Here is a 26,524-nt window from a genome sequence, read left to right on the forward strand (position 1 = left end):
TTTTAGCTCACTTCGCCTCGTGGTGCCCATCATGGGGTTCTCTGATTGATGTCAGTCAAATCAGCCCAGCATCCGGACACCACGTGTTCTGACATTGAAAATGCTATTCTGGACACCTGTACTCCTTCATTTTGTGCGATCATGTCATGTTTTACCACCTCCGACGGCATACTCGACATCTCAGACTGGGGGAAAGATATACGAATGTTTTGTTTTGGTAGACCCGTTACCCGCTCCCACCCTTTCCTTTCGCCGCTGGTGTACTCATATACACCACACTCTGTAGCTGGAAGTCGTGCATTTAAGCCCGACGCGTCCAGCCCTTGTCCAATCCCGGAGCATCTTTTTTGACCATATGTTCTCCGTAACCCTTCCACTTTCGGTTTACAGCACGGGCCATTAGTTTCAATAGGCTCTTCAGGCTGTGCTTGCATGGGTCATCCTACTGGTTTCGTTAGTTGTGGCGTTGCCCTGCTCAGGTGAACACGCCTGCAGCCAACTGAGCGATTAGGAACTCAACCGAGACGGGAATTGCGAGAGCGAGAGCGCTAGCATGCGAAGCAGAGCCTGGCGGAGGGAAATGCCCAGAGACATCCAACAAAACTCTTAACTCCACTGGCGATACTGCAGAAGTGTCAGGGAGACCGTTGTTCGTCCCAGCAGGATGTTACACCGAGTCGTTGTATGGTACTGTCAACCTTGGTACAGTAAGCGAGACGCCTAGGCTATTGCGGCCTCAGCTGGTTGCCCCAATCTTGATCGCATCTTAATTAGTTTTGGTGCTTTAATACCATGTTGCGGACTATCAAGTATTGCCAGAAAACAACACGACATTTCGAGACGGTCTATGGACGATACTGTTCGGTTAGCGGGGAGAGCCCAATAGACTGTACTTGTCGTGGGGCTCCTGTCAAGTGGAAGTACCATTGCCACCAACACGATTCGTGTAATTAATGCATGAGGTGGAGACCTAAACGATCCCAGACGTTACCCAGAGGTATTATGTATGGCTCGTCGTGTACATACTGCTCGGGACGCCGCCGGACTTCATCCAATAGTCAGTCGGCTCTGGCTGGTAGTAGACATTTCTGGGGTCGGTGAAAGGCTGCCTAAGTGATGCCGGCATATCCTGGACACGGGGTTAACGACGAGGCTGTCTACAATAGCGCACTGACATTTGACATTACGCTAATAGTGGCCTTGTTCAAGAGGGTTCAGCTGGTATACAAGACAAAAGACGCTTAACAATAAATACGATCATCTGCTACGCGTTCGTCTGGATTAAAACATATTCTCGAGTGAACAGTTATGATAAATGTCGACTAAGCCAAACCCGCCATATCCTCCAACACTGTTCCACGCAAGTGGCGAGCGTGAGTGTTTTTGCCATGGACAACCCAACGCTCATCATCCACTGGCTGTTCAGCTGCATTGCGCTCCTGATTATGGGAACCAGACTCATTTGGAGACGTGTGGCTAAAGAGACCTACAACATGGGGGACTACTGCACTGTTGGCGCAATTGTCTGCGCGTTGGCAAGACTTTCCTTAATTCATGTTACCCTTATATGGGGCACCAATAAACTCTCGGACTCGTATCGAAGTTCTCATATCCTCACCGCTACGGATATTTACCAACGGGAAATTGGAAGTAAGCTTGTCATAGTCAATCGTTTCTTTTATAACTCATAGTGAGTTGCTTTGCCCCTATCCGCGGCAACAATTACTCCAGCATCAACCGCAGCATACTAACAGTCCATTGAAAACTTACAGTCTATGGTTACAAAAGTTGACTTTATTGGACTTGAATTATCGCCTAATTAGACATAATCGATTCGAAAACGCCATTATAAGAACATATCTTGTCATCTTCTCCATATCCTATGTCGCTGTTCAAGTCATGACTTTTGCCGAATGCCGGCCCTTCCACCTTTATTGGCAGGTCGTACCCAGCCCAGGTATGTATTTAGCCACTGATTAGGCTTTCTTGCTTCCATTTAATCCGATGCCGCTGAAACGGAGCTATACGAATACTATCTATGAGGATGAGCACCTCTGACTTTTTCAAAATTAGGCAAATGTGCAGAGGCGCAAATACAGCTCTTTGTTCTCGGAATCCTTAACATTATAACAGACATTATGCTGTTCGTCCTTCCAATTCCGGTAGTACTCAAACTGCAGGTTCCATGGCGCAAGAAAGCTCAAATAGTTGCTCTATTTGCTCTTGGCGTCTTTATCATTGCCATTACGCTTATCCGATTGCCGATAAACTCGAGTCATGGACTAAGCCAGGATAACAGAACGACCTGGATGGCTACGGAGCTGGTTACTTCTGCCATTGTTGTCAACGCTCCAGAGATATACGGGTTATGGAACAAGAAAAGAGTCCGGCAAAGGACTTTAACTCATCAAAGCAATACTCGTAGCCACAGTGGGAGTAGGAAGGAAAGCACGTACAAGACAACGATTTTGGGTAGTGGTGATTCTTACTCATTAGGCGCCATGCCTGAGGTGGGGGCTGGAATATTACAGACAACAGAGGTCATCATTGTTGAAGATGTCCAAGGCGACAGGAGAAGAGACAAGGATGATGAAGAAATATCAGACGAGCTAGGGTATTCAACGAGATGTTCTAGTGAGAGAGAGTTCATGCGGGGTTAAGCCACGCACAATGTTCAAATGAATGGAACTGGGATGGCCATGCTGTGAGAGTTCAGTCGTCATGGGTCGTCTTTATTCTTTGAGTATTACTATTCGCACAGATACAAATCTCTATTTGCACAGATATGCGTCTCACTTTTGACTCACCAACCCCACCCTGGCCACCATATGCCAATCCCTATCGAGCTCACCAATACCAAAAATAATCCTATCTTTTTCTCTGACGTTCTCTGCCATGCGCTTTTCAGCCCGGGCAATAAGTAAGCTGAACTCTGCCATGTTGCAAAACGGATTGCATTTTCCGATTTAGGTGCTCAAATACGAACGACGCGCCGCCTTTGAACGGGTGCGGTGACGACGCCAGATGGTTCGTCGTTATCCGCAATGCCGTGGCATGACCACCAGGTAGGGACTTTTGTAAGTGGACAGAAGGGTTATGAAACAACGAATGCTGTTGTCCAGGAACTACAACCTACCGGGGTGGAGCGGTGGAACTGAAGGGCATTTATGCGAGAAGCCATCGCCAGGCAGTGGAAGGAAGGAGGCAGCGACATGACTTCAGCACATAGAGTCACCAACCTACCAAGTCAGATCCCGAAAGATCTGCTGTCTACAGGAAGTTCAGGCCCACTGCTCTTTTCCAGGCATGTCGTAATGACACAACCTCCTATAGAACAGATATCACCCTGATTTGGTCCGTCGTGGCAGTAGTATGCCCGATGGGGAGGCAATTTTGGAATATTGTCCTAATCCCGAAGGCTACCTGAATTACGCCATCCCTGGTCCGCTGCGGCCAGTAGGAGCCATCGCTTAACCCTGTGAGTGCTTCCTAAAATGGAGAGTTGAATTTTGGAAGCCAGTATGTTGGTGGCTGTTAAACTTCAAATAGTCTCATTCAGACGCGGGGTGTGATGTAGTCACAGCCCACTACCTTACCTTCAGGTTCCAAAGCCTGCTTTCAGTCACAAATCTCCAACGGAGTGCTCGTGCCACACCCCCAGCATTTTCAGGAACATTACCCGGGCAGTGTGGGCACGACTATTCAAGCGTGTAGCTATTATCTTACGCCGTGGTGCAACAGTGCGAGGTAGCAATGCGAATGGCTGGCGACAAGTTCGGGCTGTCGTGGCAAGTTTTCCCGAGTGTCTTACAACAGATAACTTCGTCGGGGGATAAAACCGCCCGCAGACCGGGTTGCCGTTGAAATAATGACGATGAAGAAGTTCGACATCGCTGGTCTTGAGAAGGCTTTACCGGAAGACGAAGATGGGGTAGGTATATACATTGTTTTAATCTATCTTGTCTAGAGCTAATAGGAGGTTGTTGTTTATACAATACGATAGCTACTGTTGGACGCAACTTGTGATAGTAATATGCGTTGCATTGAAGCACTTTTGTCGCGTTACGCGGTTCCAGTTCAATTTTTACTACGCTGAAGATGCAGTTCTTGATTCAATAGCCTGTCAATTGCCTGTGTATTCTTGACTTCTTGTCCTCCTCTTGCCAGAGGGATTCACGTCATTTATCTTAGCAAAGAAGCATTATTTCCAGCCTTCTAATTATTTCCAAGTGGCTGGCCAGCCTCTTCACCTTCTGATATCCATGATTTTATGACATCCAGCAATTACTCCAAGTCTGCTTGTTCAATCAACAGAGGCAGCCTTATCCGACAACTTTGCGCGGTTAGAGACAAAAGTGGTTATGGAGACCTCTTAGCAGGGGCAGCAACAAATCTTCTGTTGCCGCCGGGCCTGTCTGTCTCATTCTGAAGAGCCTCCTTTCGCTTTTTGGCCTCCATCCTGGCATTTCTTCAGGGGCTTGGAAGACATGTGCTGTGTTAAATACCTGAGCAGAGTTAGGATCAGTGCAATGAAACAGGCAATTAGGCAATATTACCGAACCAATTACTCGAAAAGTCGGAGGATGATGGTCTAGTTCCACTCTGAAACACGTGGCAGGGCTGGCCACCTTGATTGAACGCCTCAAAACTGCGGCAGCCTCCGAGTAATCCATGCAAGCACCTGAAAATATTGGCTGACCCTTGTACGAGGCTCATGCCTGAAAGGGCAGGTGGTGTCGAGCAGGTTCCCCACATCGGTCCCCTGTCAATATTTCATGGCAGAAGTCCACGAAATCACAACCACAAAACGTATCTTTCTCCTCCCCCCGTCTCCAAGGCTCCAAAGGCCATCCCCTGATTATCTTGGCATGAGACAGGCAGCCTGTTCGGAATGACGTATTTATGGCGTGATGTACGAGAGAGGGAAATGAAGGTGACGGCAGACAGCTGAGGCATTGAATCTAGACATGCATCACACGTGTCAGCACAACAAGGTAGAACTGTGAACAAGGGTCGCATCCGGATGCTCTGCGGATGTCACTAGTGGGAAAAACTCGGCCTTAAAATGTTGACAGGTTTTGACCCACTACTAGAGTCTGCGCGTTGAGGCGAGGACTAAAACTTTAAACGATCAGTGCCGCCACAGCCCGCCACTCTGTTCAAGGCAATATGATGTCTCCCGAGCAGAAATTGACGGGTTGTGAATATGGAGTGGCTTGGAATCGATGCATCGATGCGACTCCATATATTGGAGAGCGTGGTTGGGAGTATCTGGTAACTAACGCAACAGCGGTCTAGCAACAAAGCTGCAATGCAGACCTCACGTAGAGGCCCCTTGATTTGCTGAAGCGAAGATGATGATCTGCCATCCGTCTCGGGACAATCCACACCCCTGCCCGCCATGGTGCGGTAGGGTTGTCCTAATCTCAACTGTTCACTGGCACGGCCAGGCACGCAGGCATCTCAGTGTCATACTGGAGCCGTAGGTGCCGCATTAGCGTTTAATAGTTACCGTCTCGATACAACAAATGTTCCCTGAGCTGACCCTGGCCGCCCTTGCTTGCTCCTTTTTCCTACCTGCGACACCCATGACTTGGTGATAAATGTTGTCCTTGAGCTAGATGGATATCATGGCTGGGATAAGTCGTACCCGTAGCTCCGAAGTGATTATGGACGTAAAACAATAACGACAAAGAGGGATGCGCGTTTCTTTGAACAAACCACAGATATTACTTCCTGGTGCTCCCTCAGCATGTCACCCACGCCACCAAGCTGCACTACTCAGCGTAAAAGTAAGGATTTACAACACTTTGACAATGATTTTGGGCTCACCCTGAATTTGTATAATGAAACGGTGTGCAAGCCTCATTCGTTGCTAATCTTCCGCAAGGATCTCGCCAGACCGCTAAATTAACTCCGGAGAAATTAGAACGCAAACGGACTCTTGATCGAATAGCCCAGCGCGCAGCTCGACAGAGAACCAAGCAATATATAGCACGACTTGAATCCGCGGTTAGAGAGCTGCACTCACAGACTGCCAGTGACCAAGTGGTAAAAGAATTGATCTCGCGAAACCAAGCATTGACCGCTGAGGTTGTCTACCTTCAAACTTGCCTAACATTTAAAAATGGCATCGTGTCGTGGACGCCATTCCCAGAGTTATACCGCGTGGAGAAGCACCTCCAATTTCCCCGTCCTGCGGGATCGGCACCTCCTGGTCCATGGACATATCAGCAGGTCAGTGGACCTAGCAATGCGTCCGCATTTAACACAATATCACCAGCTGAGATTTCCGGTACGACAATGTTCACGGACAAGCAACCACAACACGGAAATGTCGATCAGCACACACCCCTGGAGCATTCATTAGTGTGGTGATGGAATTATGAACATGAAATACCCGGTGCTCCTCAGGTTCTTGAACATGCGGAGTCGGAAGGGAATTCATGATCCATGCGGGTGAAGGAGGCAGTGAAGTAAATAGTGCAAAATACCGTATACGATATTTTTTCGACCTCACACTGCACTGTATTGTTTAGGAATTTGCTGCACTGCACGGTATACGGTATTGCACTGTATTTGAGCAATATCGTATTGCAATATCGTATTGCACGGCGTGCAAAGAGCCGCATGGCCCAGGCATGAAGCTAACCAAATTGAGTAAGGTTGAGGTTCTACAATGTCTCACCAACCGTAAATTATGAAGCTATTCGCGGCCAACATGTAATAGTTTGCTTTTTCCGAGAGACGAGAGCGCTTCGATGTACGCTTCTTCTTCTTGAATTGAGAGGGCGACAACGGCGAAGTATACGTTTCTCCCATGTCAGAATCTCCGTTGTCGCTGGCAGCTGATGAATCAGCCACTAGGGATGTTGGGGATGATATAGCCGTAAAGGAAGCGGCAACACCTGAGTGTTGAGAAGTCATTATGTATTAGATCAAAAATTGTCGACGGAAGTGAAATTTCAGGGGTTGACACGCTTTATTGCAGAGAAATCCTTCAATTGGGATCTTCATTCATTACGCCTGATGCGTACAGTAAGGGCCTCGTATTACTCGTGTTGCACTGTATTTGCACTGGATGAATATCATATTATACGATATTCGAACGACCTCGCACTGCACTGTACGGTTTTCTATTTTTCTTGCACTGCACGGTATAAAAATACAGTGCAGGCAATACGATATTGAATACGATATCGTCTTATTTACGGCCACACTATTTACATCACTGGAAGGAGGGATTGAGTAGATGAATTACTCGCTTTGGAACACTTTGAGCTTGGGGGAATTCGCTAGAAGAGCCGAGTATAGAGATATTTTCACAGTTTAGCAGATATTTCGAATCATTGAACGCCTGGTATGAACGCCGAGACAGTCGATATGCTAAGAAGCAAGCCGGCTTCCTTCCAAACAAAGGCTTTCTTGCCCTGTCGCGAGTAACGGGGAGCTTCGGAAACATCCTGCTTTACTGGGAGCCAACCTTCGCCCTGATTCGCAACATTGAAGACCGCCATCAAGTATCAAACAAACTTTGCTGGTAATGGTTGGAAGTGTGAAGGATAATCAAGGCATATTGTGGCCCAAATTCCTTTGCTTGGTGGCTCAGAGCCACGCTGGTTTGCATATTCACTTCCAACAACGTTCTTGCGCTCCTCTGGTGAAGGAAGTGTCCATAAACTTTCGAAAGCGCGTACTCCAATTTTGGCTCCATTATAGCGAAGCGAAAGCCCATTTGCAAACATCCTGTGGTATCGCTAAGCGTGAGAATTGTTTTGGATGCCTCCCACAATCTCGAACGGTCTGCCGGGTCGAGGACTGGCAGACGACAACCTCATATTGAGCTCAGCTAGCTCATTCTCGGGATCCCTGTTACGCTGAGAAAGCCGCTCAAGGGTCGTGCTGCGCATACTTGCTCCGGCACAGCTTTTCCTTCTGAGCTCATCCACTTCTCGCCGTAGCCAATCCATATATTCTCTGGTTCTCATGCGGGTAGCCCTTTGAGCCTCTTGGGTATGGATTCGCTTACGAGCTAACGGAGCTAGAGGTAACGCAGAGACGCGTCGGATTCCTGCATTAGATACCGGTTAGGATCCATCAAAACTGGCTGGGCAGGCTCCAGTGGTTGGTTGGTAGAGTGGCCGATAGTCTGACAGGAATTATCTTCCGAGCTGAATGGCACTTTCTGGTCGTTGCTTGCTTTGATACTAACAATGCTGGTCTCCAAGCTCGTCATAGATGATACAGCGGTTAGCAGTGATGTAAATAGTGCAAAATACCGTATACGATATTTTTTCAACTCCAAACTGCACTGGATTGTTTAGGAATTTGCTGCACTGCACTGTGTACGGTATTGCACTGTATTTGACCAATATCGTATTGCAATATCATATTGCACGCCGTGCAACGAGCCGCATGGCCCAAGCATAAGGCTAACCGAATTGAGTAACATTGAGGCTCAAAGCTGTCTCGCTGACCGTAGAAATTTAAAGCTATTCGCGCCAACATAGAATAGTATTCGTTTTCCGAAGGATGAGACAGCTCGACAAAACGGTCTCTCACACCTCAGTTGCGTTAGGCTAAGGTTTTAGATTGGGACAATAGACATAACTTAACTTATTGCACGCCACTCGTATTGTTCATATGCTATCTACTGCTCATACAGTCATGTTGTCAGATATAATGTTAGAAGGCCCCTGCTGTTCATCCTCATTCATTGCTTCTGTATCCAAAACAAGTCCAATGTCGTCAACCCAAGCCACCAGATGAGTCTTTGACCAGGACTTTATGCACTCAATTGCCTCAATTATGCCAATTCCCAACCTATTTCTGCGATCTTGGAGGGTGATCTTGGTGTCAGAGAAGAGGCGTTCTGGTTCGGCAGACATTGCTGGAATTGACAAAAGATCTAGCGCCATTTTGGAAAGGTTTTGGTACAGCGTTTGTTGTGTATCCTCCAGCCACCACTTTCGCACGTCCTTGACCTTAATCCTTGGGGCTGATATCTAACTCTGATACTCATCAAACTGGGTAGGAAGATCGAGATCCTCCTGCTCGTCTTCCCAAGCAAGAAACGAATTTCTCACTGGTGGCTTGTCAACTAAGGCATGAGCCGGCGACTCGGCCAACCTGGCGACCGGTGCGTAGCGAGTTTTCCAGAGGCCTTCTACGGCGGTCTTGCTACTATCAATCCACTCAGGGTGGTCCTCCCAGGCGACATCAAAGTAGTGCCACTTCCGGTGGGGACTGAGGACAATAGCTGAAACATATGCAGATGAACGCTCCGTAAGAGTGTAATACGCGTCGAGTTTCGCCCAACCAGCCTCAACACAAGGCGCCATAAAAGCGTCACTTCCTACTAAGCAAGAAGTCCATTATTGGTAGCGTTCTGTCAATTGTGTGCGTGTGACCTTCTGTAGCCTTGGTTGCATCGGCGAATGATTTGAGGAAGTTGCAAACTTTTTTTTTAGCTCAGCCCAGTCTTGCTCTGAGAGTGAGTCAAGCTTTAAGTCTTTCTCCTTGGAGCAAAAGTAATCAATTTGATCTGCAAGTTCGATAGCTCTCGCGGTCATGTAGTACTTGGAGTCAGGGTGGTTTTCCATATATGGAAAGGGGTGCAATCCATTCTGAAGTATTGCCCCACATTTATTACGAGTATTGCAATACACCTTTCCATACTTGGTCCGTGCGCTGTCACCAAGGAGCATCCACTTCACTATGGAAACAATAGACAAGTGGCATTGTACGATCAATTAAAAGTTAAGAAATAAGTAAGGAAATTTAACGATCGAAGTCCTACGAAAACGATATCCGGTGAAATTTTCTCGATTCATGAGAAGTAGGCATGGAAATCGGAGGAAAAATTTACCCGAAAACGTGAACCTCTCCGCCTTCGCAACCCTTCAGAGTATCGTTTCTGACCCATTGCTTTAAACATTCTCCTTTTTCAACTTGGTCCGCGTCTAATTATGCCCTTTCCCAGGAGATAGTGCGACGAGTGCCTGAGAATACTCGCTCCGGCTCATCACTCATAGCTGGCATTGACAGAATATCTATTGCCATCCGTGATAGCCGTGGCCATCGTTTCCTTTGTTGCTCTTGAAGCCACCATGACAAAGCAGTCATCGGCGTAATGTCGTACGGATCATACGAAATGTAATCTTCATACTCATCTTGACTTGATGGCCGAGTACAATTCTGCAGATTCCTAGAAATACGATCAAACGCATCGAGATCCTTGTCTCCCTCATCATCCACTAGATGGTGCGAAAGGGCATCGGCATCTGTTGCATCTCGGTATGCGAGCCAAAGGTCCTTAACCTGCTTAAAAGCAGGTTTATGCCATTTCTTCTTCCAGTTCGCGTAGATATACGTCTTGCGATAACTTGGATGGAGGATCAAGGCGGCTGCATAATAAGGCGAACTGTCTGTTTTGCTGTAATATTTATCGAACACTTCCCAACCTCTCTAGATTCTAGACGAAAGTTCTGGGTCTAATTTATATACGATCTATCGCACTATATTAGCGTTAGCGTAATGAGATGAAAGTAAGCAACTTACCAAAGCCTCATCAAAGCATCAGATCAAGACGTCCATTATAAAGAGTACTTTATCCAGCGTGGCGTGATCCCCTTGTGTGGCCAATGTTGCTCGTGAGAATGGCTGAAGAATGTCTTTAATTGTGCGAAGCCTCACCCACTTTTCTGGCAACAGAAAATCCGCGGAAAGGTCATCGAAATGATTCTTCGTGTAGGAGTCCAGGGCACTCGCAATCCCTTGTTCAGTGGCAACCTGCAGCATTTGATACCAACTATTCCACCTCGTACGATTGTCCAGGGGAATTAATCTCCCTGCAAGCTCCTTGAACTCTTTGGTACGTCCTGACGAACTCCGAATGTTGACAACCAAGTTGTGCAGTTTGCCCAACGGGCCAAGGAGTCGAAACTTAGCCCGCTGCTTTTGGATTTCCGCATGCCCTTCGCTGTCATCGTACAGTTCACATTGGTTTAAGTCTAGCGAATCTTTGAACAGGAAAGCCTGGACAGCCAAGTTAATTACATGGCCGAGACATCGGAGGCGGTGAACTTCCGGATCCCAATCAATGTCCTCCTCTTCCCTAAGACATGTGCTCGACGCTCGACAGAGGGTGTCGTTCGTACTCGAATTATCTCCCACAACACTACCAATGCGTCGCAAAATGCCAAAATCTCGCAAGACCGGAAGAAGGGTAACGAATTGTTCTTCACCTGAGTGGTTTGCTACTGGGCGAAGGGCAAGGAGGGCTTTGCTTCGCGCTTCTTGTGCGTGGTCGACAAAGTGAGCACATATTCCAAGAAGAAGGAGTCGATTTGGAGACGTCCAAATATCAAGAGAAAGATGAATCTTAGATATTGCTGACTGGAGCTTCTTTCGTATGACATCCTTTGCCGACAGGAAATGCTGGTCTATGATTTTCGGTATGGTTGAAAGGGCGAAGGGGAGGAAATCCTTTGCAACTGGGTTCAAGGTAGAAATGAAGAGATGGAATTCACGGGATTCGACAATTCGGTAAGGGAGGTTTCGTACGACGATCAGCCATGCCAACGCCTTGTTTATTTTGTCTTGATCAAGGTAACTTTTGAAGACCTGCGCCTCGATCTCGGTTGTGCGACCCAGATCCTGCGCTTGCTGGTACAGCTGTTCAAACCCTTCAAAAATGGACGACTGAAGAGGGGTCAAATCTTCTATAACCCGGATATTGTGTTTGCTCTCGAGGTGTTTTCGAAAGTTAGTGGTAACCGACGTGCTGTAGGCATTCTCCTGGGGGCAATGACGGCAATAGAGAAGGCGATTCCGGCCTTTGAACTCCGTTTCTCCCCTCACGGCCGTACGAGCATGGCTCCAAGTCCCCACTGCAGTTCTGCCTCTCGTATTGCGAGACCTTGAGGTTGAAGATTCCGATATAATTGATTCGGAATCGAAGAAGGATATCACACTTTCAGACTCCATCACGGCCGCAACCTAACCATACAAATTGGTGGGGAAAGTGACTTGTGGATGTGTGGATTCTTAGCGGGGGTTAGGAGCCCTCAAGCCCTTGGACGGCCCCCTGTAGCATTCCCTGTACGGTCCCCTGTTAGTGGCACAGCCTCGTCAATAGTTTAATGAGTATTGCAATACTATTATCCATGTCGATACCCTGTCCATGTCCATATATGGAAAAGGTATTTCCATACTTGGGTATGGAAAACCACCCTGGTTACGTCTACGGTGCTAGGGATCTTATCGAGAGAGTGTGGTCAAGAAGGGACCAGTCAGAAGGCACAGGAGCAATTGTAAACTGGGAGCGAATACGATGCTACGAGATGCAAGGGCTTGTGGTATTCTAGGCGACCAGTTCCGTAACAAACGAATCAATCAGGTTTTGATTGTTGTCTTGGTGTGTCCTAACTCAGATCTTAATTCCATGGTCTTATGCCTTAAAGAGCAATCCGTATTTATCTAGTAGCACTGTAAACACAGACTATTAGTCATTTCGCCAAAGCGACATACCGCAACATCATTCCTGAGTCTTTAATTAGTGTACAGGCACCGTACTAGTTGGGTATTTATACGAAAGTATGTTAATAGCACCCTCAGTTCTGTTCTCTTGCAGTCTGGATGAGCCTGCACCTGATGTTTCTTCTGCGTACACTGACAAGTCCATACGGATCATTAATAGCAAGAACTGGCGAGAGATGTAGAAAACAAAATGCTAACGACGTTCCCCATCTATGTAAACTGTACGGGAATTACGTCGAAGTCGTGACGCGTGTCGTCAGACAAAATACAGTTGCGTGATATCTCCAGTGTCTCATGATATGGTGGGACTCAGATGGAGCCAGTTCTGATGTTCTGATGTATCAATGCCGGCGCTTAGGTAGCCACAAGAAGGAATAACCGCAGCGGGAACGGCAAAAAGCAAAGAGAAACAGGGGTGTGAGGTTCCTCTATGACATTCCGACCCAGAACTCTCGTAACCTTTACCTGAGTAGCCTCCCCGCGTTGCTATATCTGACGGCCTGAGCCTTCTTTGGGTCGCCAAAGACCGCCTCAACATCCGCGTCAAAGGCGGATATTCCTGCTGCTGCGGCCGCTAAAGGCGTAAACGGAATATCGGATCCCCCACATGATATGTGTATGATCAACCTATGGCAGCAATGATGGAATAGCTGAGTCGACTGGCCAGGGTCCGGCAAGGTCGGCTTTTCGCGAGTATCGCTTCCATGGATGATCGCGTCAAGTTGAGGTGGGGATACAAAGTACTGTATCCAACAATCCGATCCAAAGTGGGGATGAGGCCGCCGCCAGCATGGGGAATGATCCATCTGAGGCGTGAGAATCGGGTTGGTATTTCGGAGTAGAATAGGTCTGCGAAAGTGCCAGCTGTGTCGAAAGGGAAGTCGAGCGTTGGCGCCGCAAATTGTCTGGCTGCCACCGGTCTATTGAGGGACTGCCATTCCTTCTGCGTGATTGTTGGAGCTTCTGCGGTGCTGTCATATTCCACTTCAATCATTTTTATAATGAGTGAAGGTGACGGCTTGCGAATAGCTTCAAAATTGAGTCTAATCCGTATAAGTGATATGGCTGGGTTTTGTATGGGCTGGTGGATTTTTTGCTGTCCCAAAGGGTGGTCCGTCCGAAAGGGTGGTGGGGTATGGTAGACATGGATAATAGGGTAGAAAGTGATAGCAAAAACCTGAAGGATTGGTAGTCTAGGCAGACAGAAGGTACTGAACATCTTTGGGCAACTTGGAGAGCATGTCAACAAAAAGAACGCGCTCTATTGCTGAGCAATTATACCCACTTATATCACACAGGGATAGAGGACCGAAGGATTCTATTGCCAGTTTCAGGAGCTCGAACACAGCTCAACTGTGCAGCCCTTCCCTTCCCAACATGCTCACCCGCAGCTACGATGGTGTTTTGAAGGACAGTGCCCCTTGCGTCTCGTTTACGCACCAGACAAAATAGTCAGAGCTTCTTTCATAACCGATATGCTTTTGAGATTTCACTCTGTCACAGAGCTTACGGCGCAAAGAGCTATTGTTCAACCACACACTACCTTGCGTCGCATTAATTAACCTGTTACAGCTATGTTCGGATGGTCCGCACCTATTGGTAAAGCTCTGCTTTAATCGTTGCTGTGTGTTGTAGGGTATTCTCTCACCTGAAATGAGCACCTTGGTGTGTTACGAACCAGGTCGATGGAATGTAGGGGATCCACTTCAACCTCTGCAGGATCGAATGTGCGAAGCACTAAGTCACCGTCTTGAGGAGGTCTGAAGAAAGGAAACAATGGGCTAGGCGTCTAAATGAGTCGAAATATCTGCTAAACTGTGAAAATCTCTCTATACTCAGCTCTTCCACTGAAGCCCCTCAACTCAAAGTGTTCCAAAGGGAGTAATTCGTCTACTCAATCCCTCCTTTCCCGGCATCGATCATGTACTCCTCTCCGCCTCCACGTGTTCAAGAACCTGAGGAGCACCGGCAATTTCATGTTCACGATTCCATCACCACACTAATGAATGCTCCAGGCGTGTGCGTTGATCGGCATTTCCGTGTTGTCGTTGGTTATCCGTGAACATTGTCGTACCGGAAATCTCAGCCGATGATGATAGAGTGTTAAATGTGGACGCATTGCTAGGTCCACTGACCTGCTGATATGTCCATGGACCAGGAAGTGCCGATACCGCAGGACTGGGAAACTGGGGTTGCCTTTTGTTGACTTGGTGTGGGTCACGTCCCGAGACATTTTTAGGCAGCTGAGTCGCTGCGTAGTGGCACGGGCCGTGCCACTGGGTATATAGATGTATGAGAGCTGTCAGCCAGACTTTAATAGAAGTAAGTTCAATCACAACACCTTTCGACATGGTATAACTCTTGGAACGGTTCCCACGACATGACGGCATTTTTAAATGTTAGACAAGTCCGAAGGTAGACAATCTCAGCGGTCAATGCTTGGTTTTGCGAGGTCAATTCTTTTACCACTTGGTCACTGGCAGTCTGCGATTCCAGCTCTCTGACCGCGAATTCAAGTCGTGCGATGTATTGCTTGGTTCTCTGTCGAGCCGCGCGCTGGGTTATTCGATCCTGAGTTCGTTTGCGTTCTAATTTCTCCGGAGTTAATTTAGCGGTCTGGCGAGATCCTTGCGGAAGATTAGCAACGAATGAGCCTTGCACACCTTTTCATCATACAAAATCAGGGCGAGCCCAAAAACATTGTCAAAGTGTTGTGAATCCTTACTTTTACGCTGAGGAGTGCAGCTTGCTGGCGTGGGTGACAGACATCCCAGTAATGAATAATTACTACCTTAAACAATGAGACGGCGATTTCACCACCGGTTGTGGTGGTTTTGCCCACCAAGGCTGGTGGACAATTTGCCCAGAATCCAGCGCCGCTTTAAGACCTTGTCGCTACTTCACCTGGTGGGGCCATTGCACCAACCAGCACCATGTACCTCTAAAGTCCCCTTTCACCCCATCAACGGCTCAAGCTCTTGACGTAAGCCCTCCGGGCAAGCACTCGACGTCAAGACTACGTTCTCGAAACCACCTTTCGAACACCCCATACGAAGGCACAACCACCAAATATGGCGGCATTCCACGGATCGTACTTGAGGGGTACTCGCCCCGCCTCAAGAGTGGTTGGGAATGCAGCATTTGTCTTCCTCTTTGCTGCTGACACTCGCCACGCCCAACCGACTTGCTACCGCCTGGAATCGGAAGCTTCCGGCCGTGACACGTCGAGCACACACTTCCGCTCCATCTTACGACTCAGACGCCTCGTACTCCCCTGAGGACGATGATGTCGAAGATGAACTGTTTGACCAGAATGATGCCGAACACTCAGAATTGGAAACAGAGGCGACGGATGTCGAAGATTTAAGCCTTGATGACGAGGATGACTGCGACGATATCGACGTCGATGATCAGGTTCAGTTCTTCGGAGGAAACCTTCATCCCCCGGAGTACTACCGACACGCTGTTGAGAGTTTCAACGAGGGCGCCTACGAAACTCAGGACTACAGTGACGGTAGCTTGCTTCTCCTTGACGCCTGTGAGGAGCAATGGCGCCAGTATGCACCCCACCATATAACTTCCTTCTCATGATTAGCTGCTAATTTGTCTGCTCCTCGCCCTCTAGATACTGCAAAATGCTGGAGCGCGACCCTCAAAGCTGTTTTGAGTCTATCTCCGAGTCTAACGCCCTATGCCTCCTCTATAACTTTTTTGACTGGTCGCTCAATCAGAAAATCGGCAAGGACGGAAGGAAGAAGAGAGGAACCAAGAAGAGCAGCTCCCTGGGCACGTACTGGAAAGTCTTCCGTCTCGTCCACGAGAGAGCCACGGGAATCAGGCTTGATCCGAAGCTGAATCGGCGTATGCACAAGGTACGGCCAATCCCCGCCGACGCGAATGCAGGTGGCTAACCGAGTAGGTGCTCCGAGATCTCGCCAAAAAACATGGCTTAAGCGACGAGAAACGTGCGAATCGTTGTATGACAATCGAAGACCTTAAAAAGCAAATCGAGACGACAATCAGCACAACTAAGAAGTCGTTCAAGCTAGGAGAGCTGCGCATTCTTGCTGTTCTATTTCTCCTCCTCCTCGCACCCGCTGGTGCAAGCCCTACGTCGATTTTGCGTATGCGGTTTGGAGATATCCGGCTCGTGCTGGCGAGGGACCCAGAAGGTGGGCCACACAATATTCTAATCAGATTCACACTGGCCTTCACGAAGACATATCTTGGGGTCAAAGACGCGTAAGGAGGCAAACACCTTGCTTTTTATCCTTTTTGAAACAAATTATTAACATAGCGTAGAAAAACTCACCCTGTCCCTGAGAACCTGTATGATCCTTCCTTGCTACTTAGTCCGCATGTCTTTTTACTCGGCATTTTGTTCCGCCATCGTGCGTTCCGTGCCACAAGCCTCACCTCTCCCGCACAACTGGCTAATCTCGACATTCACCCGCAAGAGCAAGAGTTGCCTCTGCCATTGAGAGATGAATTGAAAGAGACACACATATTTCGTCGGGCTGTGAAAAACCTGACTGGTTTTGAGTTGTCTCAGGATAAGCCCATCTCCTACCAGATGGTTGCACAGTGGATCAAAAGAGTCGGCGAAGTCTTAGGGTTAGAGTATCCCACTATTCCCTACAACCTACGCTATAACGCGGCAAATGAATTCGACCGGAGCGGTAAGTCCCGACCAATCCCTAGTTATGTACTTCAAGCTTACTCCAGTCCCAGCCGATATAAGCGAGGCGCTGCGAAATCTTGCCATGGGTCATGCCAATTCGACACCATTCCAGCGTCACTACTTGGGCCGGGAAATTGGCGCAGATACATGGGCTATTCTCCGGCGACAAAAACCACAGCAAGCCTTAATTATGCAGGCCTGCAGTGTCGGTCACTCGATAAGCAAACGACGGCCCACGGATCTCACACCTGAACAATTAGTATCCGTGAACAATGACGCCGTAATTAAACGGCTAGAGCGTGACCTGCGACGCCATCGTCAGGGGTCGGAGAAGTACATCGAGCTGCGCCGTGAGTTGCGAAATGAGAAGCAAAGGCTGAAGAGACAACTGAAGCAGAAAGTTCGGGATGAATGGACCGCCGAACAGGCTGTCGACGACATCGAGCGGCAGTTGCGAGGTGTCGGTTTTGCTCAGGAGGCTGCGGACACAACTGTCTCTCCTCAGCGACCAGCTCAAAGAAGACTCATGGAGGCTCTCACTGCTCCCCTTGGCAATACACTCGAGGGTCAATATCGGCGAAGAGACAGCGCCATTAGCGCCATCATGGCTTATTGCGTGGTTGAGGAGGGGCAGACCATCCAGCGCCGTACACCGTCTGTCGAGTCCAGGTCGACCTTTATATCTGAACCACCAGTGAGAAGCCCTCAGCACATGGCTCTGTTGTCTGTCTTTGTCAAGAATGAGAAGGAGAGACCGAGAAGGTGCTTCATTTGTGTTGGCAAAGCACTCACCCTGGCTCCTGATGATGTGGCTGTGGAGGATCTCGTACATCAGTTCTATACTCCGGGGGACCTAAATAAGCACTTCCGTCGCAGCCATCTCAGCAATATGCAAAAGGACGATAAGATAGAGTGCCCAGCTTGCTGCATACCACTCGAACATAAGCAGCACTTGCTGACCCATGCTCAAATAGTTCATGGGATTCATCTGCGTCATCAGCACCATGTTGAAACTGATGGGGTCGTATTTTGACTCAGTTGCACTTTCTGTTATTCAATCCATTTTAATAATTTAGATAGTCAAATCATCTCAATGTACAAATTCCTGTATCAGGTTATCCTTCTGAGCCATGCTTGCGAATTCACGGAGCTCTGTCTCAGCTTATGCATTTTGCAAGTGTGCTTTGCATGCGCCTAAATATGTTCCCGTTAATTGCTCTCTTCATTCACATTGTATCATTTAGCCTAGCTAGCTTAGTCGTTACTATCACTACTACCTCGCATGAGTCTTGTTTTCCCCCGCCTCCACCATTTCACTTTTACCAATAGAGATCAGATGGACCCGTCCCACCCAGGAGTCACTCCAGAGCCTAGGAGGCTCATTGCCCTTTACGACATTCATATTTGTCGGGTGAGTGACATCGTAACCGACTAGCATTGTCTTCCCTTCCTTCAGGAGACCAGGGTCATTGCTAAGCTTGTGATTGACACCACCAGACTTGAGATTGATCTTGAGACCAACGTTGCTGTTTCGGCGGCAGATGGCGGGGCTGCGATCCTGAATTTGCAGGTTTGAGACTTCGATCTCGAATCTTCGAATCGCAATTCAATGATCTGGTTTCCAGATATTGATCCTTGGTGGGGCAAGACATGCCACACAGCGAACGTCTCAAGTTGAGAGCTTAGCTCTTAATTCCAAAAATTGAGTTCTGTGCGCTGGAAGTGACGACCCAAAATCTCAAACCTCAAATCTCAACAATTGAAGGTTACGCGAAATGTAGACCATAAAATAATAAAAGCCGCGCCACGTTCGATCAGTGGATGTTCAAAGTCGGCAACCTCCAAAGCGCTAGCACTCTATTCTTGACCACCGGCCACACGTGCTTCCAGACCACCACGGGCAGGCCATCTTCGCCTGGCGCTTTCCACGGCTTAGCTGTTTTAAGTTGACGTTCTATATCCTCCATCGTGAGGTCTGGCATCGGCCCCGCTGCCCTTTGCGGTCGGGCTCCTTCATCCTCAATCCTTTCCGGGAGGGGCGGAAAGAAGGTGTTCAATAGTTCCTCCGCCTGTTCTTTACTGTCGAGTGTACGCGATCCATCGGTCCTGACGAGCTCCGGCACTTTGTCGAACACCACATCTTTGCCAGATGTGAGGTATCTTGCTGCTTGCCAAACGTTGTCGTTGTCGGCAAGGAGCTTATCCCAGTGGGACCTCAAGCGAAAGGGCAGCACAATTTGTACCTGTGTTGGTAGTTTGACGTACAGTTCAGCCCGAAATGGCCTACAGCGTAAAATGCACAAAGAAATCTACTTGGTACTTAGCTGTACACGTACGTCGAAGCGAGTTGACACTGGTAGAGCCCCAAAGTGAAATTTTATCGGTCAGTAACTAGGTGTTATGCTATATCATGATCGTTTCCCCTTCATCCCTCCGTGGCAAAAGTTACGAAAGACATGAATTAGGAAGTGAGTGCTTTAATTGCTGCATACATCTGATATCCCGCGATGGGAAAGCTCGATCACTATAACTCTCCCTGAGCTGCATCCAATAGCGATGGTTGATCCTGATACAGTTGAGCAAGTAGGACGAAACTCTATCGGTAGCCAGAGGATATTTTCTTCATTAAATGTCACGCAGCGTTTATCTGGGCTGATGCCATAGCCAGTGCGACGCGCGAGCCCATTGGCAGGAGGTTCTGGAGTATCTGTAGAAATCTCCGAAACAGTCATGCCCCAAACCATATGCCTACCTACAGATGTGCTGAGAATCGCCTGGAGCCGAAGATTCTGTTTTATCACAGGTAGAATAATGACCAGAGTAGAGCGCGAAAGGCTGATCGAAACGCTAGAATTCATGCCCGAGCATTGAGAAAGCGTGGAAGACGCCTCGTAAAGAGCAATGACTGGGAAATAACGATACTGAGAACCAGCTCCAACTTGTCTCAATTCATCCTGGCGGAGCTAGCTCGGCAAGAGAATGCACTGCTGGACGTTCCAGAAGGCACAGGGCAATCTCAATGGAGAACCGTCACGAGCTAAAATTAGAAGCAATGGAGGTGTTTGGTGTAGCAAGCGCTCAAGCCTCCGACCCCCCACTGTCCTTGTGTTAACACCACTGCCCCAGTTCTTGACGAAGCAAGCCACATTCAGTTAGTTCTGTTTCAGTGAGGTTCCACCGATTACGCTGGTCGCGTTGCGTATTAATAGTCCAGACCTGAGGTGTAATTACCCCTCGTCAAAGCGCAGGAGACTGAATTAAGATTCGGGATGCCCAGACGATCAATATAAACTTCGTTTTAAGTCAGCGGGTGATCTTCACCACCAGATTGTGATTGGCTCTCACCGACGCTGTCGGTGAGGACCTCTGGCATGGATTTGTCCCGAGCGTGCCCGAATGAGTGAGTGTCCATATATCGTCTTCGGCCATTGGCACTACAAATTTCCGCGTTTATGTCGGCGAGATCGGGACCAGGCATCATGGGAAGGAGGCTGGGGCTGAGCTGCCTTAGAAGGTTGGCGCAGTACAGGCACATGTCGGCGAAATCACTAATGCCGAAAGCCACGGCGGGACTTTGCAACCGCACAGCGTCAGTTTCGGGAGATTGCCGACCAGTGAGTCGAATTGCCTGAAGTTATCCACATCGTTAGTAGGCAGCAGTGCTGTTAACGGTCTACGTGAACTCGAGCTGCTTTATTGACACATGCAGAGTGGCATGGCTCTTTGTGCGGCACTGTGGCAACGACTCGGCGGACCGCTGCCTAGCAAGGTGGGGTCGTCGAGCCCTCCCAACTCTGAAGAAATTGATAATTTGCACGGCAGTCAGCCACTTTGGCAGCCACACAGGGAGGGAGGGCGTAAGCTGGAATAATTTTCTGGGGTGCAAGGGGTTGAAAGTCAAATCGTTTGGGAGTTTATGGCACGTGGCGCTATTGCCGGGGGTAATCAATTTGTGCGTGAATATATGACGCGTGGCTTCGCCATCGACTTGAACAGGCAAACCGAATGCGGACAGGAATGATTGTGGGCGGCTTGTTCACAAAGCGTATATCATCTTTTCAATTGCCTTCCTCGCCAGATTTGCGCCGATTGTTCCGCCGTCCGCCCGGTCCGGTTGCCAACCTAGTGCGCCGTTTTTGTATTTCCGCAGAGCTCCATCATGGGGAAAGAAGACGAGGAGTTGATGAGGCTTGTTCTGTCAAACAAGCGCATTCCGCCGAACCCCAGAGACTGCGAATGGCGGACGCCGCTATCCCGTGCGGCTGGCGGCGGACAAGAAACAGCTGTCAAGCTCCTGCTCTCCCGACAAGACGTCGAGGCAGACTTGAAGGACGGGGATGGTCGGACACCACTATCCCATGCGGCTCACGGCGGACATGAAGCGGTTGTCAAGCTCTTGCTGGACCGGCAGGACGTCGAAGCGGACTCGAAGGACGGGGATGACCGGACGCCACTATCCTATGCGGCTGGTGGCGGACACGAAAGAGCTGTCAAGCTCCTGCTATGCCGAAAAGACGTCGAGGCAGACTCGAAGGATTATGAAGATAGGACCCCCCTATCCCATGCAGCCGAGCGCGGACACGAAGCGGTTGTCAAGCTCCTGAACCGGGGGTAAGTCGAAGTGGACTCGAAGGACGGAGATAGTCGGACACCGCTATCCTATGCGGCCGGAGGTGGACATGAAGCGGTGGTGTGTTTAGCCGCCGAATGGGTGGATGATCCGGGTGAATGAAGATGTCGAATAGATCGATCTTGTACAGTTAGACGTGGACTCGCCATTGCCAGGCTGGTACATTAGGGACAGCTTTTGAGCTCCTTCTGCAATACAGAATTACTCCTTACCACACTGCTCCCAGAGACGACCGCAGCCCGGGGGCCAGCGATATTCAAAGCTCATTAAGAACCTTGTGCAAACAGTGCATGGTGTGAAGCTGCGGAAGTGACCGGCTAGCAAGTCACTGAGACCAAGGCCACCGAGCCTGCCTCAGCCGCCGCCGCCGCCGCCAATGGCAATGACACTGAGACTTAGCCTGCTGAGGGCGGTGCCGCGCATGAGAAGAAGAGCCACCTGAGTGTCATGTTCAGCAAGCTAAAGTCCAAGTTGAAATAAATTTGCGCTGCGGGTTGTGGAAATATAGCAAACATAATGAGGATTGGAGGGACTTTATGATACGGTGCTATTTGGCAGCGTACTCATGTGCCCTCGCGACTCCCTCCCGGCTGATTTTTAAGACCAACCACAAAGCGGCCGATGGCACGAATCAATTCTTTAGCACTAGTACTACATTACATACATACACGTATCTTTGCGATATGTTTCGTGCACAGTCATACGTAGTCGTAAAGTTGTTTCTAGATGGATGATTAAGTCATCGTTCGCCGATAAGATCAAGCCGCCTCTTTTTGTTTGACTCGCCTCACTTCAGTAGATATCCTGTTTGGTCGCCAGCACTATGAACAGTTGGATGCTTCCGATGTGTCTCAGCACAGTCGCCTTTACTAGGTATTTTACGGCGTTGAAAGAGCATAGGCCAATCCGCGGCAGTATCCTATTTCACTACAGGCTACAATCGACCTAACAGATACAGCTGTTAAGTAGGCTTTGTAGGACCAAGGCTATCCTATCATGAAGACGTAACCCGATTGGAGGTCACTACCGTAAGACCTACAATCACAACATCTGTTATCCCTCGCGCGACCTCCACCACCGCCCATACAAATAGGCCAAATATTCCTTGGCAGGCGGTGTCATGGGTTTCGTGGATCACGAGGGAAGTAAAATACACACAGCCCTTTACGATTGCGTTGGTAACCTTCACCCCATGCTAAGAAGAGCTTCCGGTATCTTGTATTTCCTTTTGAGACGCCCTGCGAAGTTAAACAGTATAACAATGTAATGGAGAATAAAGTGAACAAAAAAAAATAGTCTAGTAATAGTTATAATCGGGCAACGAGAGACTCTTGATTTTCTATCTAAAAGAATGGAATCATACGAAATTATATACTTATTGGAATACTGCTGCTTACGCAGCAGTATTACGATTTCCTATTGCCACTTTGCCACGCTCGCATGTTTGCTTGACTGAGGCAGCATTTATTTGACAATAGCATATTGTGCTTGCTTTGAATGAGCGACCTGATCTTGACATGGTCTTATTGAGTATTGACCCTACTCTCGACACGATACCATTCCCGTTGACAGCTCTCTGGTTCATGAAAGTCTCATATCGCCGTCTCATACGAGCTGTCACATCCGGGTCAGTGCGCAGACCTCCAGGTACACGTGCCGGGTGGATCGATGTTTGAAGACTTCTCTTCACAGAAGAAGAGTATCCGTGGGGCATGCTTCGAGAAATTCGGCATGTCGATCGAGAATCTCTTCAAGGTATAAGTCCCGCTGCACGTCGGGAAAGTAGAACTAATACGGACTGTTGTTGCGATGTGTCGAGAAGACTCTGCGCAACATGAAGCAGTTATCCCGGTTTCGTCAAGAATGATCCCGCCGCCAACTTCTTATAAATTGTATGACAGCAAGGAATTCCCAGCTGCCAGGATACAGTACAGGCTTCGTTACAATTTCCGATAGGTTCTGGCCAAGGGCAGGACCTGCTAGGTATGGCCTTTAGAGCGCGGCGATGCTCTCTGGCGACAAGCTTAAGTCCTGCCTGGGACATTACAATACGCAACTCCCCCAGGTATTCCGATCCAGGTCCTGAGTACACCCTTCCGGTTAACACTTCGTCCTGTGAGCAGTTATCGATGAAGTCTCGCTCCTGATCAGCTAACATGCCCTCTATCGCTTCAACAAGCCCGTACAGGTGACTTGTGCCATTCAGCAGGTAGCTCTTGACGTTGTTGTTGCTTGCCTCCGTGCCAGAAGTCACTCGAACCCCGAAATTGCGGTATTTCTTGATGAAGCAGTGAGCCCATTGCGAAGCTATGGGCAGATAGGCATTGTAAAGATATATCAGAATGGCCTGCTGGTCATTGAACTCTTCGCATAAGCGCACCCAGGCCTTCTCGTAATCTTCCTTGGCCTCTGCAAAGACTACATACTTCCACAATTCAAGGACTCCTCGATAGTTATGTGACACAGGCGACATCGGGTTGGCCTGGGCAGAAAGGGGGCCACCGTGCTTCCCTATATCGAGAACAGCTGCCTTATCCGTCGAAGTCAGTGCTACTTGCAACTGGCCATTGTCGGAGCCGCTGAATCCATCATCGTCGTCTTCCTCCTTTTTATCCTTCCACCTTCGCTTGGCATTAAGAAGAACGTTCGAGTTAATATGGTGGATGCAAACCTGTTGTTGGCTGCCTGGATACTGGTTATCAAGGGCCACCTTCATCTGCTTATCATAGTCCGTAATAATCACATCGGGCGACAGAATCTCGTGCCTGTCCATCAGTTGTCTAACTCCTTCAGCAAGGAACTGGAAACCTTCGCGTCTCTCGTTGTCTATCAAGCCAAAAGCGGCATTATAGACCGATTTGAGGCAGGTCTGCCCCGTGACCTGAAAGAGAGGTAATTTGAAACGGTTTGTATTGTAGGTGTTGTCAAAGCTCATTATTTCCGGATAGCGTTTCCACATTCGTAGACCGTATGGGAAGGTCCATATCAGACCAAGAAGACGATCAGGCTCTGCCGCTGACCATTTGACAACGTACGGTATGTTTCTCTCATCGAAGAGCTTAATTAAGGCGGCTGTTGGGTTTAAACCGTTGAGCTTCTCGCAGCGCAAAATTGCCCTTGCGTTGTATATGTCCTTCTTCGTATAGACTGTGTCGGGGTGTTTTTCTTTGACTATGCCACGTACGTCGCGAGCTCGTATCCCGACACGTCGACTTGTCGCTTCAATCGTTATTTTGACAGAGTTAGTAAGCCTGCGGTGAACCGGATGAGCTGAGACGCTTATATTCGAGTCGTGGTTGTGTAGGCTGTGTTCAGGATCGGCAAACTTCCGCAATGTCCACATATAACCGTTCTGTGCCAGCGCTTCCGCAATGACCTTCCACTTGCAACCACACTTGCGGGACCGTTTGCGACGAAGGCCCACACCCCGAGATGGTCGAGGTTCGCCATACCGATCGCACTGAAATAGATATCGGGTCTTCTGCACCCGACTTCCGGAACCATTGTGTCTAACAACACCAAATCCGTTTTCTTTGCGAACTTATTCACTTGCGCTTGAAGAGTATCGATCGATATGGCAGCAAGACCGGGGACTGGTGGGTTTGGGATAGGCACAGGTTGACTTTGACTGCTAGATTCCGTATCAGAGCAGCCGCTAGATTCTTCGTGCCCTTCCCCGACACGGCTTGGCAGTGTCATCTCGGACGTGGGCAAAGCCGATGGTGAAGGTGACGGTTCTGAACAAATCCCTCGCGAACCGAATCTTTGACAGTGTTTAAACAACACAGCAGCCAGTGAGGAGTCAGTTTTTGCTTGCTCCCAGGCAAATTCCAAGGCAGACTGAAATTGGGCATTGGTTCCTGAACACTTGCTGCCTTCTGTTACCTTTTCTTGCTCTCGGAGACGTCGTCTTTCAAACTTGTCTGGGTCTGGAATCGCTGGCGTAAATATTCGTCGAGTTCCGGAGCCTCGGAAACAGTCTTCCAAGGAGATTCGGGACTGCCCCAATTCCCAATAGGGTTCATCAATTCCGCGGTTGCCGTGTGGTTTGGGAAGGCTACTAAAGAAGTTATCTGGCCAAGTTGCAAAAAGATTATACAGCGCATTGTCGTCTCCAGCGCCGTAATGGACCTCGGGGTCGAATTCAGCTGGCGATTCCCCATATCTATGGCTTGGATGAAGGTTGGGCAGCAACGTTGAGGACATTGCTCTCGTCACAATCGAGTTTCGTAGAGGAGCTATGCCACTGGCTGGTAGGAATAACTATAAGTACTTAATTGTTTGATATATCATCGAAGTGCTACATGTTACGTCTACTATCCTGAGTAGCCACCCCTTGGAATGAGTGGTTACCAGATTTGGAACATCAGCCACGCAGCGTCCGTAACGCGGCGTCCGCAGCAAAGTGGTTCGGCGCGCATAGTCTTTGCCCTCGTTAAATGTCCACAGGAAAGTGCCATTCTGAAGATATCCAACCATAAAGCCAGTCTCATCAAAATTTCAGACATCTCACGCTTGATATGATAGTCGCTAAGGGTCTTTGACCACGCGCGGAAGAACTTCTCGATAGAGGCGCGATCCTGCATCGCCTTCCTCTTTGTGTCTCTCGTTGTCGACTTCCGCTGATGAAAGTGCTGTTTGTGACGCTTGACAAACCGCTGCGCTCAGGTCCG

At 48.8% G+C, this 26,524-nt stretch overlaps 6 protein-coding genes across 6 annotated transcripts; 2 read left to right on the forward strand and 4 right to left on the reverse strand.

Annotated features, from left to right (window-relative positions):
* Positions 1–8,657: 8,657 nt before the first annotated feature.
* VFPPC_17787 (hypothetical protein) lies at positions 8,658–8,918 on the reverse strand (the record flags this gene model as incomplete). Its single annotated transcript, XM_022429470.1, has 1 exon — positions 8,658–8,918. The coding sequence occupies one exon, from the start codon at positions 8,916–8,918 to the stop codon at positions 8,658–8,660; it is 261 nt and encodes an 86-aa protein (XP_022285492.1).
* A 1,048-nt stretch (positions 8,919–9,966) lies between these two features.
* Positions 9,967–11,988, reverse strand: VFPPC_17786 (Ribonuclease H-like protein; the record flags this gene model as incomplete). Its single annotated transcript, XM_022429469.1, has 3 exons — positions 9,967–10,435; positions 10,507–10,517; positions 10,609–11,988. The coding sequence occupies 3 exons, from the start codon at positions 11,986–11,988 to the stop codon at positions 9,967–9,969; spliced, it is 1,860 nt and encodes a 619-aa protein (XP_022285493.1).
* A 3,684-nt stretch (positions 11,989–15,672) lies between these two features.
* VFPPC_12247 (C2H2 finger domain-containing protein) lies at positions 15,673–18,297 on the forward strand (the record flags this gene model as incomplete). Its single annotated transcript, XM_018290183.1, has 6 exons — positions 15,673–16,097; positions 16,166–16,412; positions 16,460–16,782; positions 16,843–17,219; positions 17,272–18,047; positions 18,196–18,297. 6 exons carry the CDS (start codon positions 15,673–15,675, stop codon positions 18,295–18,297), a joined length of 2,250 nt encoding a protein of 749 aa, XP_018136261.1.
* Positions 18,298–19,698: 1,401 nt separating this feature from the next.
* VFPPC_17043 (hypothetical protein) lies at positions 19,699–19,965 on the reverse strand (the record flags this gene model as incomplete). The annotated part of the gene is made up of 1 exon (XM_018294793.2): positions 19,699–19,965. The coding sequence occupies one exon, from the start codon at positions 19,963–19,965 to the stop codon at positions 19,699–19,701; it is 267 nt and encodes an 88-aa protein (XP_018136262.2).
* A 1,415-nt stretch (positions 19,966–21,380) lies between these two features.
* On the forward strand, positions 21,381–21,836 carry VFPPC_12246 (ankyrin repeats (many copies) domain-containing protein; the record flags this gene model as incomplete). The annotated part of the gene is made up of 1 exon (XM_018290182.1): positions 21,381–21,836. One exon carries the CDS (start codon positions 21,381–21,383, stop codon positions 21,834–21,836), a length of 456 nt encoding a protein of 151 aa, XP_018136264.1.
* A 369-nt stretch (positions 21,837–22,205) lies between these two features.
* VFPPC_12245 (transposase) lies at positions 22,206–26,057 on the reverse strand (the record flags this gene model as incomplete). The annotated part of the gene is made up of 3 exons (XM_022428816.1): positions 22,206–22,289; positions 23,899–25,070; positions 25,304–26,057. The coding sequence occupies 3 exons, from the start codon at positions 26,055–26,057 to the stop codon at positions 22,206–22,208; spliced, it is 2,010 nt and encodes a 669-aa protein (XP_022283923.1).
* Positions 26,058–26,524: the final 467 nt, after the last annotated feature.

The sequence above is a fragment of the Pochonia chlamydosporia genome, chromosome 3 (genome assembly GCF_001653235.2).
Source record: "Pochonia chlamydosporia 170 chromosome 3, whole genome shotgun sequence".
Taxonomy (NCBI): Eukaryota; Fungi; Ascomycota; class Sordariomycetes; order Hypocreales; family Clavicipitaceae; genus Pochonia; species Pochonia chlamydosporia.